Here is a 15612-nt window from a genome sequence, read left to right on the forward strand (position 1 = left end):
TAGAATTTTTCGAGTTACACCATGTTCACCAAGGTTTTCAATTCAGATTGCATATTTATGGGTAGTTTTTTAAAATAAATTTTATCCTTACATAATGAGTTGAGAAGCTGTGGTTACCCTAAGATTTTGCAACATGTGAAATTTAGTTTTGACTTTCAAGAAATTCCATGAAAAGAGAAAAGGACAAGTACATAAAGTAAGTAAAATATTCTAAAAATACAAAAATTATATATTTTTGAGTGATAAAACATTTCAACAACATGTCATTACAAACATTTATTTCAGACAGTTCAATTCAATCTAAGAGGTATAAGAAAATTATACAAAATTAATATAAAATAAAATCTGAGGTGAAAGTCTTCAGGTTCACAGTGATTACAAACACTGACATGGGGACATCTGAGCCGGTGTGTCTTTAAAAAAAACCTCTTGAGCAGCTTGGTACAGAACTCCATGAATGCCTGTCCAGCGTCAGTAACACACAATAAAATAACACCAACCACAATGATGAGGTGAAAATTACTCTTTGACATACAAGATTTACACCTTTATTGTAAACCTATATACATGTGGCTGATACTGTCTGACAGTAAAACTCTTTAAAAAAAAATGTCCCCATGTCATTTGCTGATTTCTTTTTCTTACTGGCAAAATAAAAAATAGAAAAAAAATATCTATCAGTCACTAACTTCACTCAGAATTTATTTTAAAACAAAAGTGGACATTTAGGACTTAAGAATTAATATAAATACCTAACTTCATAGTTGCTTACAATTTAAGTGTAAAAGAAACTAAGGGACATTTGTTTTTTTAAAGTAAGCACAACAAGATCATGACATTTCTTTCAGATAACCACAGTCTAACTTGTGCATTAACCGGTAAAGCCACTGATCAATGTGTCCAAGAAAAGAGCTTAAAACATCTACAGAAAGCTGCTTTACCCTACAAAATGCACCCAGTCATAGCTCATTCTTTAGGAAGTCAGACAGATATTTATGGCTTATCAACTTGTTGTTGGCAACAGTTAAAAAAAAAAACAACAGTAGAAGGTGTCATTGCACTCAGTAAGGTGACCAAAAACAAAACTGACAGCACCATTTGTTTGGGGAAGCTAGTCTTCAATTTTGAGCCAGCCTTTTTTATAGTCTATCAGCAGCTCCAGGTAGTACTTCCACTCTGGCTCACTGTCATACCTGACCTCAAATATAGTCTTTAGCGGGTTGGTGTGGGCCTCGTGAATTCGCAGCACCTCTCCTCTGTACCACACTTCTGACTTGTCATCTTCCTCATATAGATGACGAATCCTCTTTCCCACTAGGTCTGGATAGTAGAATCTCATGGCTCCCCGAGCCCTCCGGACAGCCGAACGCAGAACCCATCGCCTCCTGTGTTCAGCGCTGTGGCAGGCAGACAAATAGGGACAGTATTTGATCTTTAATAGAGATCTGTGTTTTCTTTTAGAAGAGCTCCTGAGGGGTCTTAAGGCATGAGAGAAGCTTCCTGTTCTCTGCCACCTGTGGATTACTTTGGGCGTCCTCGTGTGGAAGTCCCCCTTGCTGTTCCTCTTTCCCTTCCCATCCTGCATTTGCGAGAGGGAAGGATCAGTAAATGAGTCCGAAACTGCTTGGTAGCAAGCCTTTTTTCTGTTCAGACTTTTACTAAACATCCTCCTCAATTTGAGAATCACACCCGAACGACTCTTGGATGCAAGCTGAAATTCGGCTGGTCCTGAAGAATGACAGGCAGGAGGCAAACTGGAGGGTTCCTCTATTTGTGTGTCACTGGGAGATGGCGAGAGGTCGTCAAAGGTTAAAGGACATGTCCATGAATTCTCACAAGAGTCCTGCTCTGCAACCAAACAGTCATTTCCTCTATTCTCAGCCTCTTCACACTGATGGCCACTCCCCTTTTTCTTGCTAAATGCATTCAGTCTGCCTCCACTTTCTGTGTCATCTGTCTCTTCCTTATCTGACAAGCTGCTGTCCAGAAACATACGCCGTGAACTGCTCTTAACCCTGCTTTTTGTTTTATTCCTGTTCAAATGTGATTTTGTTTCGTGGTCCTGCGGATGTCTCTGTGGGTGTGATTCTGAGGATGAGGTGGCGACATCTGAACAGACAGAACTCCTGCAGCTGTTAGTCTCTTCACAACCTTCATCTTGTTCTCTTTTAACAGAGTCGCCCATGTCTAATCCTGCAACAGAGCAATTAAGAGAGGTCAAAATAAATATAAAAATATGTCAGATATATAGAATTAAAGAGTTAAATTTAAGTTAATCGAATTTATTTTGTGATCATATTCAAGTGGGAAGCAAGTCAGAGAGATATTGTAAGAATTTCTGTGTTCTTTGTTTCCCAACAGATGATTCCTTAAAGCAAGCTAGCAAACAAAGTCCAACATCTACAGACAGGTTGACAAATCAATGCGTCCATAGCACATATTCAGCGCACAAGAGCAATGAGAAACTATTCTATAAATAACCAGCAGACATGGTGATTGGACAGCATGATCCTCCACCATGAAACACCCTTTCAGCAGTGATAGAATAAAAAAGGTTGTGGGAGTAAACATGAAGGCTGGGAAAAAGTCAGCTGCTATGAGGGATGCTATCAGTCAGGGATAAAACAAGAGTGAGACGAGGGAAATGTTCAGATACCAAAGTCAAGTGCCCCGAACCATGTGAACGGTTAATAATGTCAGCAGTGAACGGAAATTCAATTAAGCCCAATTCAGTTATAAAATGCATGTGCCAAATAAAATAACTGTCGACAGACACAAAGTAAACAAAACTATTTAAAGTCTGGTGATATTTAATATTTGTCTTATTAACAAATCCCATGAAAAGACCAAAACCAACAACTAATTGATCCTACTAACGGTATTAACTGTGTAACCAAAGCCTGATATATCATATTACTCAGTGCCACAGAGCTCCATTGTTGTTCAAAAACTAACAACACAAATGAACCACCGTTGCACTTAGTGACATATTTGTTCACTGCAATGTTCACTTTATTTTAAGTAAGTCGCACGTACCCCAAATTGCTGCTGCACAAAATATCCAACTGAAATTAGCCACCAACAAATGCACTATTTATTCCTGTAACATGAGTAAAGTTTGCTAAAAACTACAGTGCACAGATGTTAAGGGAAATTAAGGCCTTCTTTCTTTATGAAAGTATATAGTCTTGACCAGTTTCATCTTTTCATTGGTGTTTGTTGACAATAATAAAAATATAGAGCATCTCCAGTCTTGTCCTTTAAACACACGTGAACATTAAACTGTTTTCTCACATAATGAATTGTTAAGTCCCCCCTCTATGACTTAGGAGCACAGATATGGGTCTTTGAGGGAACTGGTCAGTTAAAAGATGATCATCATCTTATGAAAACATAAAATTCTCTCCAACCCAAAGGGCTTAAAATATGGCACAGTTTAATCCCCCCGTGTGCTGCAGGCTGTCACTTCCTTCCTCTGGTAATGTGATCCAACAGCCTGCCTTACACGCTTTAGACTTGGGTTCACCATCTAACAAAATCACAAAGAAGTTCATTTGTCCACAAACAGTACAGCTCAGCACCCCTCCACCCACCTATATCATTTATAATGTAATCATGCAACTTCTTGTAATAAGTCACTGAAAGTTAGATGAGAGTTTTCCTGCTCTCTAATCAGAAAAAGCAGAGAGTAGTGAGATTGAGGGACAACATAAAATAATAAATATACCTGGACTCTCTTTTGGACATCAGGTGAGGTTGAGTCTGTAAAAAATAAATGGATTTATTTTGAATATGTATCGTTTTTGTTATTGTGATTAGTTCTTTACAAAAGGGCCAAAAATGCAGAAAATATGATTACTTAACGACTGCTTGAGGGAAAACCATGATACAGTTGACCAAAATATGATTTATTATAATAAATCCAGAAGAATCAGTAAATCACACAGTCTACCCAAAGGGGATTTCCAGAAATCTGCAAGGAAAGGCAGGAAGTGTTGCTTTGGCAGTCATGTTGCACTTATCACATGGTCAAATCATCACACTAGAAGTATAATCTTTCAAAGTTTTGGTGAAGAAATACATTTTCATTAAATGGTATCAAAGTTCTGCTGAACCTTATCTGAAACAGTTTCGTATGTAACATTTCAGTGAGTCTTGTGATCTATTATAAATAACAGGAAGAACAAATGACACCTTATACTTACTTTTTTTTTTTTTTTTTTTTTTACAAGCCAATGATGACTGAGGTGAAAAAGTTACACTTTTATAGCTGCCTGGCCAATAAATTGAACTATACTGACAAACTGAATTGCAATCTTAGTGCTGAAGTTTATGTGTACATGTGTATGCACAATCTTGCCAAACCCCCCTGAAATAAATCTATAATCCACTCATTTCTTGTTTCCTTTGTGAACATTTATGCATGTCACTTTTGGGCAAAGAAGTTGTTGTGTTCAGCGTTGCCCCACAAGGGATAATTAAGGTACTTGTTGCTTACTGCAACACCTCTAATGTGTCAAGTCAGACTTGACAATACCAAAAGAAACAAAATTACAGTGGCCCTGAGAGCTCAACACACTGCAACATCAGCAAATACATGCTAATAGACAAAACACAAGCACATGAAGAAAACATCTTCACCAGTTTGACAACAAATGTGCACCATCCAGAAAGGTTCTGCAAATACAGAAAACACAACCAAATACAGAGATGTGTTGAAGTTGCTGTATGTGGAGCTCTCAGAGCCACTGTACAAAATACCATAATATCATCCCAAATCAACATTCTTTTAGAAAACAGCCAGAACAAAATACAGGCTAAAATAAGGTGTTTGTAACCAACACCACATCTCTACAATACCCGTTTCCTTTTTTACTACACCATTTTTCACTGCATGACACATATACAGTCTGAAGTGAACAAGCACTCACCTAGGTGTTTGCAGACACAGGCGTAGTACAAAAGGTTGAGCACATCAGCGTAGATGTCAGGCAGGTGTTTGAGGGACATCAGTCTCCTGAGCCTGGAGGAGCAGGCTCGTTTATGAAGCTGGATGAGGATCTTCTCTTCAGAGAGCGTGGTGGGCCGCAGTTCCACTTTGTGCTCGTGCAGGACCTGGTCGACGAAGCTGCCCTGGACCATCGGAAAAAGCAGTTCTTTCACCACCAACATAGGGAGGAACACTGCCCCTGTCCGCATGACATGTGGAAAAGGGCAGCGTTCCTGGGCAGTGTACTCTCGCAACCTGTCAAGGACCTTTTGGAGTGCTGACTTCATCTCCTCATTGAGCCACACCTCTCTGGCCTTTTTCCCCAACAAACAGGACACTTTCTGGACTTTGGTCGATGGAGATACAGGTTCAGTCAGTTCCAGCTGAGACAACCAGGTTCTGAGCTCCTGCTCTGAAGAGGCTGACACAGATTTGGATACTAGCTTGCAGAGAGACTGGTGCAGCTCTAAAAAGTGCTTGCGGACTGGCATTTGGAGCTCTACTTTTGGTATGAATTCAGTCATCGGCTGTACAGGTGGCTTCTGTTGGGGTGGAACAGGGCAAGGATGCTTTGTATCAGGGAGAATGATTTTATAGGTGGAAAGTTTAAGACACTGGGGAGGAATGTTTTTGAAATTAAGTTTGGTGTCAGGTGGTTGAGGTGTAGTAATAGGTTTGGGGTGAGGGTTGACCACCTGATCACGTGATATGCTTGTATCACCCTGAGAAGGTGAGGTAATCTGTGCAGTCACCTTGGCAGGTTTGGACTCATTTGAAGTCTTGTTTTCATCTGCTAATGAGGGTTTACTTTCAAGTTCGTCAGGTTCACATTTCCTAATAACCAACATGTCATGCCCACTCTCAGGAAAACCAGCGTCTTCAGGCTCTTTTTTTATTGTTATTTTGCTGCAGTCCTTCTGACCAACATAACTCTCTACAGAGTTGTCTGTTTCTGGTGGATCTACTTTTTCCACTTTAATATTTTTGGGTTCAAGGATTTCTACAACAGGCTTCTCTGTTGGAGTATCTGGACAGACGTTTTTATAAACTGGACGGACAATAGGCTGCTGCTGATCTCGATCTGGCCTCTTTTCTTTGATGCATGGCTTGGGTTTGACTACACAGTGCTCAGAAGACTGGACAGTTCTCGGAGGTATTCTGCCTGGAAACAACACTCCAGAGGCCTGCAGGTATGCTTGGTAAGGTGCCAGGCTGAAGACATTGTCGATGACTGGCATAGGAGGAGAGTCAGTTTTATTCCCTACTTGTCCATTCTCCATTTCCATCTTTTGTCGTTTCTTAATTAAGTCCACTTCACATAAATCCCTATCCTCTTCTTTTATTTTCATGGGTGGAGATGAGTGAGAAACACTTCTCTTCAGGGTCCCTTTAAGAACAGAGGCAGCTGAACTGGATGTAGGGCCATTGTGTTTATTTCCTGTTGCAACAGCAGGGGAATAAATAATTTTTCGGACATTTGCACTATTAGTTACAGCTGTGTGGATGTGATCTGAACTGTGATTAGGTGACCGGGGCAGCCATGCCACTGGGGAAACAGGAAGGTCTTTTGGTTGTTTCGGGCACGTAACTTGGGCTTCACAAGATGAATAGTCCAGGAGTCTGTCCATGTTTAAGCCAGCTGGCGGAAGGATGGGTCGATCTATGTGCAGGCTGGTGAGTGGGGGAAAAAATCTGTTAATTTGTATGCTGGAGGGTGAAACTCCAGGTTGGCCTACACGTCTGGTTGGACTGGATTGGTCGACAAGGAGGAAAGGTGAGGAGGTGTGCGACTGGTCAACATGCAAGCTCGTGCTGGGCTTGTTCTTATGCAGGTTGGCTACAGAGGCCATGGGGAGATCCATGTGTTGGCCGGATGGGGAAACATTTATGCGATTAGAGTGCCAGCTAGGCAGTGCATGCTGCCTTTTTAGGGGGGCTCTGATTTGGCTTGCATTTAAATGAAATCTGGGGACTGCATAATATGGATAGTCAAAGCCCCGTATAAAGGAATGATTTGGCATTGTTTCAGTGCTAGGCAAAGGAATCTCACCATGAAGCGACTGAGGCACTAAGTAATGGTCCTGGGGTGCTGAGAGTGTGTGTTTAAGAATAACAGGGACATCTTCTCTCTGCTTACCACCAATATCTTTACACTGTGTCCTGTTTTCTACCTCCACATTTGCCTGGGGGTAGTAAAACATTGGGTGCTGTGTTAGCTGACCATATTTGGACATGTGAGAACGTTCCTGATAAACCTCTGAGGTCATATGCTCATATGTAGGATGGGAGGGGTATAGGCTAGGGTAGCCTCTGGGGGATGTCTGTAAGTGCTGGCTCTGCTCACTTAAAGAACCAAACAGAGTGCGAGTTGGCGTGCAGGGGTAACTGCTGTAGTTTGGCTCAATCATTGCAGGCAGAGTCCTTGCTCTACTTGGGCTGTATGTGTCCACAGTCATCCTCTTGATTGGTTCTGCGCCGGGCTCAAACTGTAAACCTCTCCGTGTGTCTTGTGCCTTCCTCTGGATGGGCGATCTTTCACTGTAGTGAGCATCAGTTTGCATCCAATCATGCTCATAGACAGTGTTTGGGATCCTCTGAGATCCATGTTCCATACTGTATTGTTGTCCTATCACACAACCCAGTTCATTACAGCAGGGGTTATGTCCATAAACTGGCTTCGGAATCGCCAAGTAAACTGAATTTTCAGATGCAGGGGATGAATTCTCACCTCCAGTTTTTTGTTTTCTGACAGCCACTGATGCAGCTGTAGGACTGCTGATCCCAGAACTTTTAGTGTATGGTGTAAAGCCCTGTTTTACTGGGGTATGACGCATTGAGGAAGAATGAGAATGGCCCTCCTCTGAGGAGTTGCTGTCTTGCCTGTAAATTATGTGGTTTTGTCCATCCATGCCAGAGAGGTGACTCACAGGACTTCTGCCATCCAGCAGTGAGGTCTTTGAGTTGCTCCAAGGAGGAGTGAATCCTGCTCCGTCCTTTACTCTGGGGTCATACGTAAAGTAGGCCCCGCTGTACTGCAGTGCGTGCTTACCAAGGAAACCAGGCATGTTTTGTGGCTTTGACAGTCCAGCGGATGCTATGGTCCCATCGAATAATGGCATCTTGCTTCGAAACACTGGGTCAATGACGGTCTGCAACGATTGACTGCTCATCATGTAGTAACTTTGTAATGATGGGACAGTAATTTGGCTCCAAACCTAAGTAGATAAAAACAAATATTAGACATTCATTTTTAACATTTATGTAAGATTGGTTCAAACGTTCCATATTCCTAATTAGCTTGAACAAACTCCCCCCTAAGACATCAGATAGGACAGAAGGAACCACAGCGGAAAAATAAATACTTTGCACACATAAAGCAGTCATCATTAGATAACTAGCTCAAGGCATTTTCTCAGCCTTGAAGAATCTTGTGGCTTATCACATGTATGTCACATAAACCCTTACTAGCCAATGCACATCGGCAGAAGTAAAATGCAACAAGTGGCAAGGAAGTTACAATCTGAGTAATGTGTGAGGAAGATTCATAATTTCTTGAATATACAAGGAATATTAGTGGACGAGAAAGTCTGAGAATGAGAACAATACCCACAGACAGCCAATGTGATATAGTTGACATAATGTTGCAATAATCAAACCAGTTCTCATGGTCCAGTTAATATGAAAATTACAATGTGACTGAATGAATTTTATACTGCATTTGATTTATATCTACCTGATGTGTTATGGTATCACTGTAGCTCATTTCTCAGCTGTCAGTTTACAGCGGATATGTCAGAATGTGTCATCACCTTCACATTGAAGAAGTTGAGTCTCACTTGTCTCAAACAAGAACTTATCACTTGATACGTTGAGCAGTTCCCAACTTGTCTATACGTCCTGAGAGCCAACACTGCAGCAAACTGTTTCTATTCTGCATTTTATTACCACAACCTCTCAGTCAGACTATAGTTCCTTTTTCAAGCAACTCTTCAACGTAGTGTGGCAGCAAGGTTACTTCTGTTATTGATTAATCTGCAGATTATTTTCTCTATTAATTGGTTTATCGTTTTCTCAATAAAATGTTGGAACATAGTAAAACTGACAGAATCAATTCAGAATTCAATGATATGCTGTACAATATTACAAATAATATAAGTCTAAAATAATTACATGATAATTCTATGTAATGCTGAAATTAATAGTCTATTAATTGTTTAGTCGATTGAAAGGAAAAATTAGGAACTATTTTGATAATCCATTGTCATTTTAAGTAAAAATGATATATATTCTCTGGTTCCAGCCTCTCAGTTGTGAGAATTTTCTGCTTTTTTTGGTCTTATGTGATAATGAACTTAATATATTTAGTTTTGAAGACAAAACAATCAGTCTGACACCATCATCTTGGAAGTAAGAAAATTGTGATGGGCATTTTTCAGTGTTTTCTTACATTTTATGGACCAAACAATAAATCAAGAAAATAATCAGCAGATTAATCAACAATGATAATCATTAGTTTGGAAAAGTTACATTTTGATCTTTTTCCAACTGTAAAATGTTGCATAATATTAGAACTGAAACTAAAATATAGAAGTATATCTGTTCACCATATTGGCTTGCCTCTGAAGTTTCCAAGCGCTGTTTCAGATAATGGAGGATGTGTCACATCCCCAAGGACTCATGATCAATAAACTGATTTGTGATTTGCTGTAACTGAAATATTTTCAAAACTGGGACTTTGTCAAAATTTAATTCTTTAAAATGTATTTTAGAGACTGGCCTATCACAACCATCGACTGTGGTCACAACCAATTAGCAAAGACCTCACCCACTGCTCTACTTCTTATAATATGGCCATGTTTCCTGTAAAATGTCTTGAAACTTCTATGAATCTGCACAATGCAACAAATTTATATTAACATAATTGGCTAGATTGGAGATGTAGTGTGTTTCTTACGAGTTAGGATTTCATGCATGCTTAACTCTTAATTCTGGCTTTTCCAACAGGTACCTGAAGGCAGCATAATACAACATATGCAGAGCTCAATCTGTCTGTCACTGTCAGCTTTGTGCAGGAGGGGAAAGAAAGGTGACCTGCCACACAGGCATCTGCATGAACTGGTGAAGTGTAGGAAACTTTTTTTTTTTATTTTAATCTTATCTTTTTAATCTTTTTTTCTGCTAGGGAACAGCTCGCCCCCAACTCCCCAACACTAACAGATCATAGTGCAAAACATCCTTGCTGTGTTTGACAGGCATTCAGATTCTGTGCATAACTTGCCAGTATATGTTGAAACAGATATATAGACCTACATACACCTACATGGATGAAATAATGATCATATCTGTGACATAGGCTATTTGCAGGCTATTTGCAGGCTGTGGTGAGGGCGGAGTGAAAAAAAAAAAATTTTTGACCTCATAAAGACCAGATCCAGGCACATGATAGTTCACAGCCGCAGTCCTAACAGATTTTATCAGTTCATCCTGTTGACACCTTTCAGAAACGTACAGAGCGATGGTTTATCTGCATAAAGCGAGGAGAAATGTGGTTTATGCGCATGGAGGAAACTGCGCAGAGCCGCTTTCAACGGACTCAAAGCCACAGTCTGGTGTGTGTGTGTGTGTGTGTGTGTGAGTGAGTGTGAGAGAGAGAGAGTGAGTGAGTGAGTAAGTGAGTGGGTGAGTGGGTGGTGAGTGAGACAGACTTAGCCTATATTATTTTTTATTCGGGGACACATTTCACACATGTCGGACTCAAGACCGGTTAACTGGTTAACACACCAGACTTAAGACCAGTTGATTGGGGATGGCTTGTGCAACTGGGGACAAAAGCCGTGTCCCCAATTGGTAAAATGCTGATTTTGGGGTCAGTGGTTGGGTAAAGGCAAGTTGTGGTCTATGTAAATACCCCAAAAGTGACTTAAGTAAAAGTGTGTGTGTGTGTGTGTGTGTGTGTGTGTGTGTGTGTGTGTGTGTGTGTGTGTCTCCCGGGTCTGTGTAAGGGTGATGGAGTGACTTCCGAAAGCAAACCGTCCAAATTGACAGACTGAGCCACAAACCACATGGAGCAAGAGTGAACAGGTAAAAATTCACCTCATCCCAGTCTGTCTAAAAGTTAGAAATCATTTAGATTATCTGATAAGTCTGTCAGGTCAAGAAAACTTGTAGAAATGTCAGCGAGTTCACGTGACATGAAAAAAATGTTTATTTCCGCCAGTTGGACTTAAAGTAACCAATAAAAATGTCTCACGACAGATATAAAAATGGAGCTTAACCTCTGAGAAAAAAAGTTTCTTGGCAGCTAATTTTTGATAAGCAGTGAAGTTGTAGCCTGTGAGGCACATTTGCTTATCAGAGGCAAAATGAAAACACATGAGCTTGTTGTCCTGCCTACAGGAACAAGCGCTGCTCAAATAAATAGGACGCAAATAATATGAAAATAATAAACGCGCAAGAGCTTCGATCACAATGTGAGCAATTTCCATACAGGCGGCGAAAGCGCCGTAAACCACGGCAAAACTAAAACCACACTGCGGAATGAAAAACTTCAAATGTATTGCATGACATAGTTTCACAATCTTTCATGCTTTCTCAGAAGTCACACTCACGTTGTTTGCTGAGTTGTTCTTTCCTTCCCTTCTCTGCAATCTCTACCATAAACACTCATCTGTCGTCTATCTGTAGGTTTTAGAGATTGAGCAGAAAATGTGTTTTCTTACCTCGCCGCTGTGATGAGAATAAATGATTTCCACAAAGACTCCATGAAACACAACTTCCCTCAGTAAAGAGGAAAAAGTTCCTTCTCAGCTCGTTGGTGGACTCGGTCTGCCTGTCCGATGCGCCAAAGTCCCACGAAAAAAAAGTGCGACGATTCGTCCGTCCACGCTGCTTTTAGAGAAGTTACCAAACTGAAGAAAAGACAAAAGGGAGGAGGATGTTCTTTGATCAATAGGCGGAGTCACACCCTCTGTCTATCCACGGCTTGTTTTCTACACATGTGATGTTTTCCCGTTGGTGATTTTCCCTTTTATTGGCTACATCCTAATGTCCAGCTGCCAGCCTGCTGCTGATGTCACCTAAAATGAACTTAGAGTCATGCTTTTTTTTCACTCATCGACAGATAACACAAGTGTGCACTATTGATTTTTCTTGGGATTTTTCTGGGATGCTTCAGGAAATGTCAGGAGGGTCATAAAAAACACGAGACCTTATCTGACATCATAGTTATAACACTTCATGAAAGTTTATACAAGATATTATGTGTAATATCTTATGTGTAAACTAGACTGCTGTTATCTTACTGCAATCCTACTTTAAAGTGAACCACACAACTTTCATACTACAGAGTCACAGCTCTTGATGAAGATTAAGGCATAGAAAAAGTCAAGGATTGGGTTTACACCTTAATAATGACATCTACAAAAAACATGCAAAACCAAGCTTTCCCCATTAAAAACACCACAGTTAGATACACTATATGACTGCTAAAGTCTCACGTGCAGTATCCAGACTGTCACAGGTGCATGCAGAAAGCAGCAGAAAAGTGAGGGACCAGGTACTGAATTAAGATAAGGGGTTATGTTACGTATGTGAAGACCGGGTCTGTCTAGACTGATATCTGTGTGTATGTAGAAACCTGTATAGACAGAATAGTGCTACAAAGAAAGGCTCTAGTACAGAATCACCGTCTGTTAATGGTTGACTTTAGTTGACCAAAGTTAAAATCGGGTCAGCCATTAGCTCAGTCAGACTGTTTTTTTTAACCTCTTATCTTTGATCATGTCTCATACCTCTCACTGAGACTGGACTAAAGCTTTTACATACACATATACAACATGTTTACTTTACACCGTAAAAGTGTGGTTGAATAACAAGCTTCAGACTGTGTGATGTAGCAGCACGTCTGGTACTTTGCTAAGATGATCAGACAGATTATCCAACATTAAAGTGTATATACCTCAAGCATGAATTCTTCCACTCATGCTTGATTCACTCTGAATGAGTTCATTTCTTGTTGCGTTTGCATCATACCGGTCCCTCATCATCTGTGAGTTGGAGTCTAATTTATGTGTCCCGAGGGTCTGCCACAGTTTAGTCTAGACAAGTTGGTGGCATCCATCAGTCCCTGTGGCCTCACAGGTAAAGAGATGCTCGTCGAGGGGTTTGACCGAGGAGAGAAGGCAGGAGCTTTTCCCCACAGAGGGCTCTCGCATCTCCCCCATTTCCAGTTACCATGGCATTACACCTTAAGGCTAACCAACACAAGGCATCAAGGGGCTAACAGTGTGCCATATGGGTACGGCAACACAATTCTTCAAACACAGAAGGCAAAAGGATGCATTAAAGGTGTACAGTATTGCACTCAGTTATTAAAAACAGGCCCTGCAGCTTTGTCAGAGAGAAGTAGCCGGGAGCAAGTGCTCTCAAAAAAGGGTCAGAAACCCTAAAAAACCCTGATTCCCCCTTGTGGGCATGTTGGTAGTTAGATCATTAAATGATTACACGGAATGATGAGCTTCTTTTAAAGTAATGTATTGCCTGTTATTTCCTGATACGCACTTTGACAAGTGTTTACTGGCAGCACACACACATATTTGTCAAGATTACATTGTTTAAGGTTATTTCCCGTTGTGAAACTTCCTCCTGTTAAATATCTAATAAACATAAACATATCAAAATAATGATCTCAAAGACGAGTTTGTGTTTCCGTGTGGCTATCAACATAGGTAGCATTCAGTTCAAATGGTTTATATACAGTATAATATCATATAAATGACAACGTAGACAAAAAAAGTTATAAATTCATCATAACTGAGGAAGGTTGCTCCATAAGGATCTAAAAATGACCCTTTTCACAGGTGGAGGTTACATTGCACATGATAAATTCTGATTTCTAATGACAATAGATGCAACTTTATGATTGCATTTGTGTGTAACAATATGTATATGAAGCACATTAAACATAATACATATATATGTCACACAATGTGCAATACAAAGGCTTCAATAGAGTAATTTCTGATTGTGCTTGGCTGAAATCACAGGGTGTTTACCACATTTAAACATCTGAGAGTCAATAAAGTGAGTTGTGGTGACACAGGGAATAGAGCAGGCAATCTCTCAGGATGTAGTGTCTGATGAAACACTGTTGAACATTCCCTGAGGCCAGAAACTACATATTGAGCCTGGAGACTGCTAGAGTTGCATCAGACACACGCACACCTGATCGCATACACATATTGACACAGACACAAGATATCATATGGCTGTGATGCATATTTGTCGTTCCATGTTTACACAGTATGGACTAAAACACTGTGTGAAGTATGAATTGTGCAATGTTGGATGGCTGACAATCTGGTCTTTCTCCATTTTTATCACTTACCGCTCAGGTAGTGCACTGTCACTCCACTACAGCTTTCCATCTAGAGTACAATGCAATTAATACTACACTGCATGGTTCAATATTAAACTTAACCTACAGCAAGTTAACCTACAACAGTCTTTCATAGCACATTCAAGTGGTTACTCCAAAAATCTCATTCTCTCTCTTTATTTTTTTTGCTAAATATTCAGTTTCTATGTATATTCTGGTTCATCATTGCAAATAAACCATTTAGTTCTTTTTCACAACTTCTAAAATTCACTATAATTGACAGCTGTAATATCATGTTGGGCTTGGCTTTTAAATCAGGATTGTTTAATTTAATTGAAGTCTTGATGGAACGCTGGAGCTGCATGTTCAGTATGAAATGCAGCTGACTACTGTTAAAATGACCTCACATCACTCCTCTCATTTAAATTTTGTAACTACAGCACATTATCCAACCTTAGATATCCCATATGTACTCCACTACACATTTTAAATGGAATTATCTCAAACGCTCCCTTTTTTAATGGAATAGTTAATCAGCCACAAGTAATTGAGCTAATCATTTTATTTAATTGAGTGACAGATAAACTGGTGATTAGTCATTAATCACAGGTGACAGCGCTGACATCGTTATGCGGTGAGCTGCTATGCTGCAGGATTAGTTCCCAGCAGGCTTAGTGTTTTTGTTCAGCCTTTATTTATGACAGTGTTTATATAAGATATTGTGGGATTCAGGGTTTTTCCTGCATGTTTTAGCACATCACATAACAAAGAGGTTTGATACAGCTGAGAGTGTGATAATATTATTTGAGAGACTGCTCAGTAAGTTCTGGAAATAAACATCTTTTCATAAACATGTATTGAAGTGGCAGAGTAGTGTTTTGTCTTGAAAAGTGCACATCTGATTATTTCACATTGCCTCTGAATAGAGCTTATCTGAAGTTTTGATGATTTGACAGGAACTGTGAGAACATGGTGCTTATTCCCATTAGGCACACCTGCAGGTTGCACACTCCTCCACAGCGCTGTCAAGGCCATGATTACACCCCGCTTGTCGGTTAGGCTGATGTAATGTTCCCCTGGCCTCATTAACAGAATCACACAGCAGCCAATAGCAGCAGGACAAGTTATGGCTCGGGGAAGGATGCTTTTGGTTTGGAGAGCCACTCACACGGCTCCATGTGCTGCAACCTCGACAGCTCAACAGTAACAATGCCTCCGGCTATTTGCAAACCAAATTTCCCCCCCG

At 40.3% G+C, this 15612-nt stretch overlaps 1 protein-coding gene across 2 annotated transcripts; it reads right to left on the minus strand.

Moving 5' to 3' along the window:
- Positions 1-263: 263 nt before the first annotated feature.
- Positions 264-12001, minus strand: c5h15orf39 (chromosome 5 C15orf39 homolog). Of its 2 annotated transcripts, XM_067589863.1 has the most exons (4): positions 11710-12001; positions 4932-8205; positions 3728-3762; positions 2055-2193 (listed from the first exon to the last, which is right to left on the minus strand). In XM_067589863.1, the coding sequence occupies exons 2-4, from the start codon at positions 8161-8163 to the stop codon at positions 2188-2190; spliced, it is 3273 nt and encodes a 1090-aa protein (XP_067445964.1). In that variant the 5' UTR covers positions 8164-8205; positions 11710-12001; the 3' UTR covers positions 2055-2187. The 2 variants fall into 2 exon arrangements, with proteins under 2 accessions (XP_067445962.1, XP_067445964.1); XM_067589861.1 differs by lacking the exon at positions 3728-3762 and having other exon boundaries at positions 264-2193; positions 11710-11999.
- Positions 12002-15612: the final 3611 nt, after the last annotated feature.

Source organism: Thunnus thynnus, chromosome 5 (genome assembly GCF_963924715.1).
Source record: "Thunnus thynnus chromosome 5, fThuThy2.1, whole genome shotgun sequence".
Taxonomy (NCBI): Eukaryota; Metazoa; Chordata; class Actinopteri; order Scombriformes; family Scombridae; genus Thunnus; species Thunnus thynnus.

Excerpts from the sequence above, each read along its gene's own strand:
- c5h15orf39 (XM_067589861.1), bottom strand. The coding sequence starts at position 8,163 with ATGATGAGCAGTCAATCGTTGCAGACCGTCATTGACCCAGTGTTTCGA. Across the intron at positions 2,194-4,931 it reads CTGTGTCTGCAAACACCTAG|GATTAGACATGGGCGACTCT; the intron begins GTGAGTGCTTGT and ends GCTCTGTTGCAG.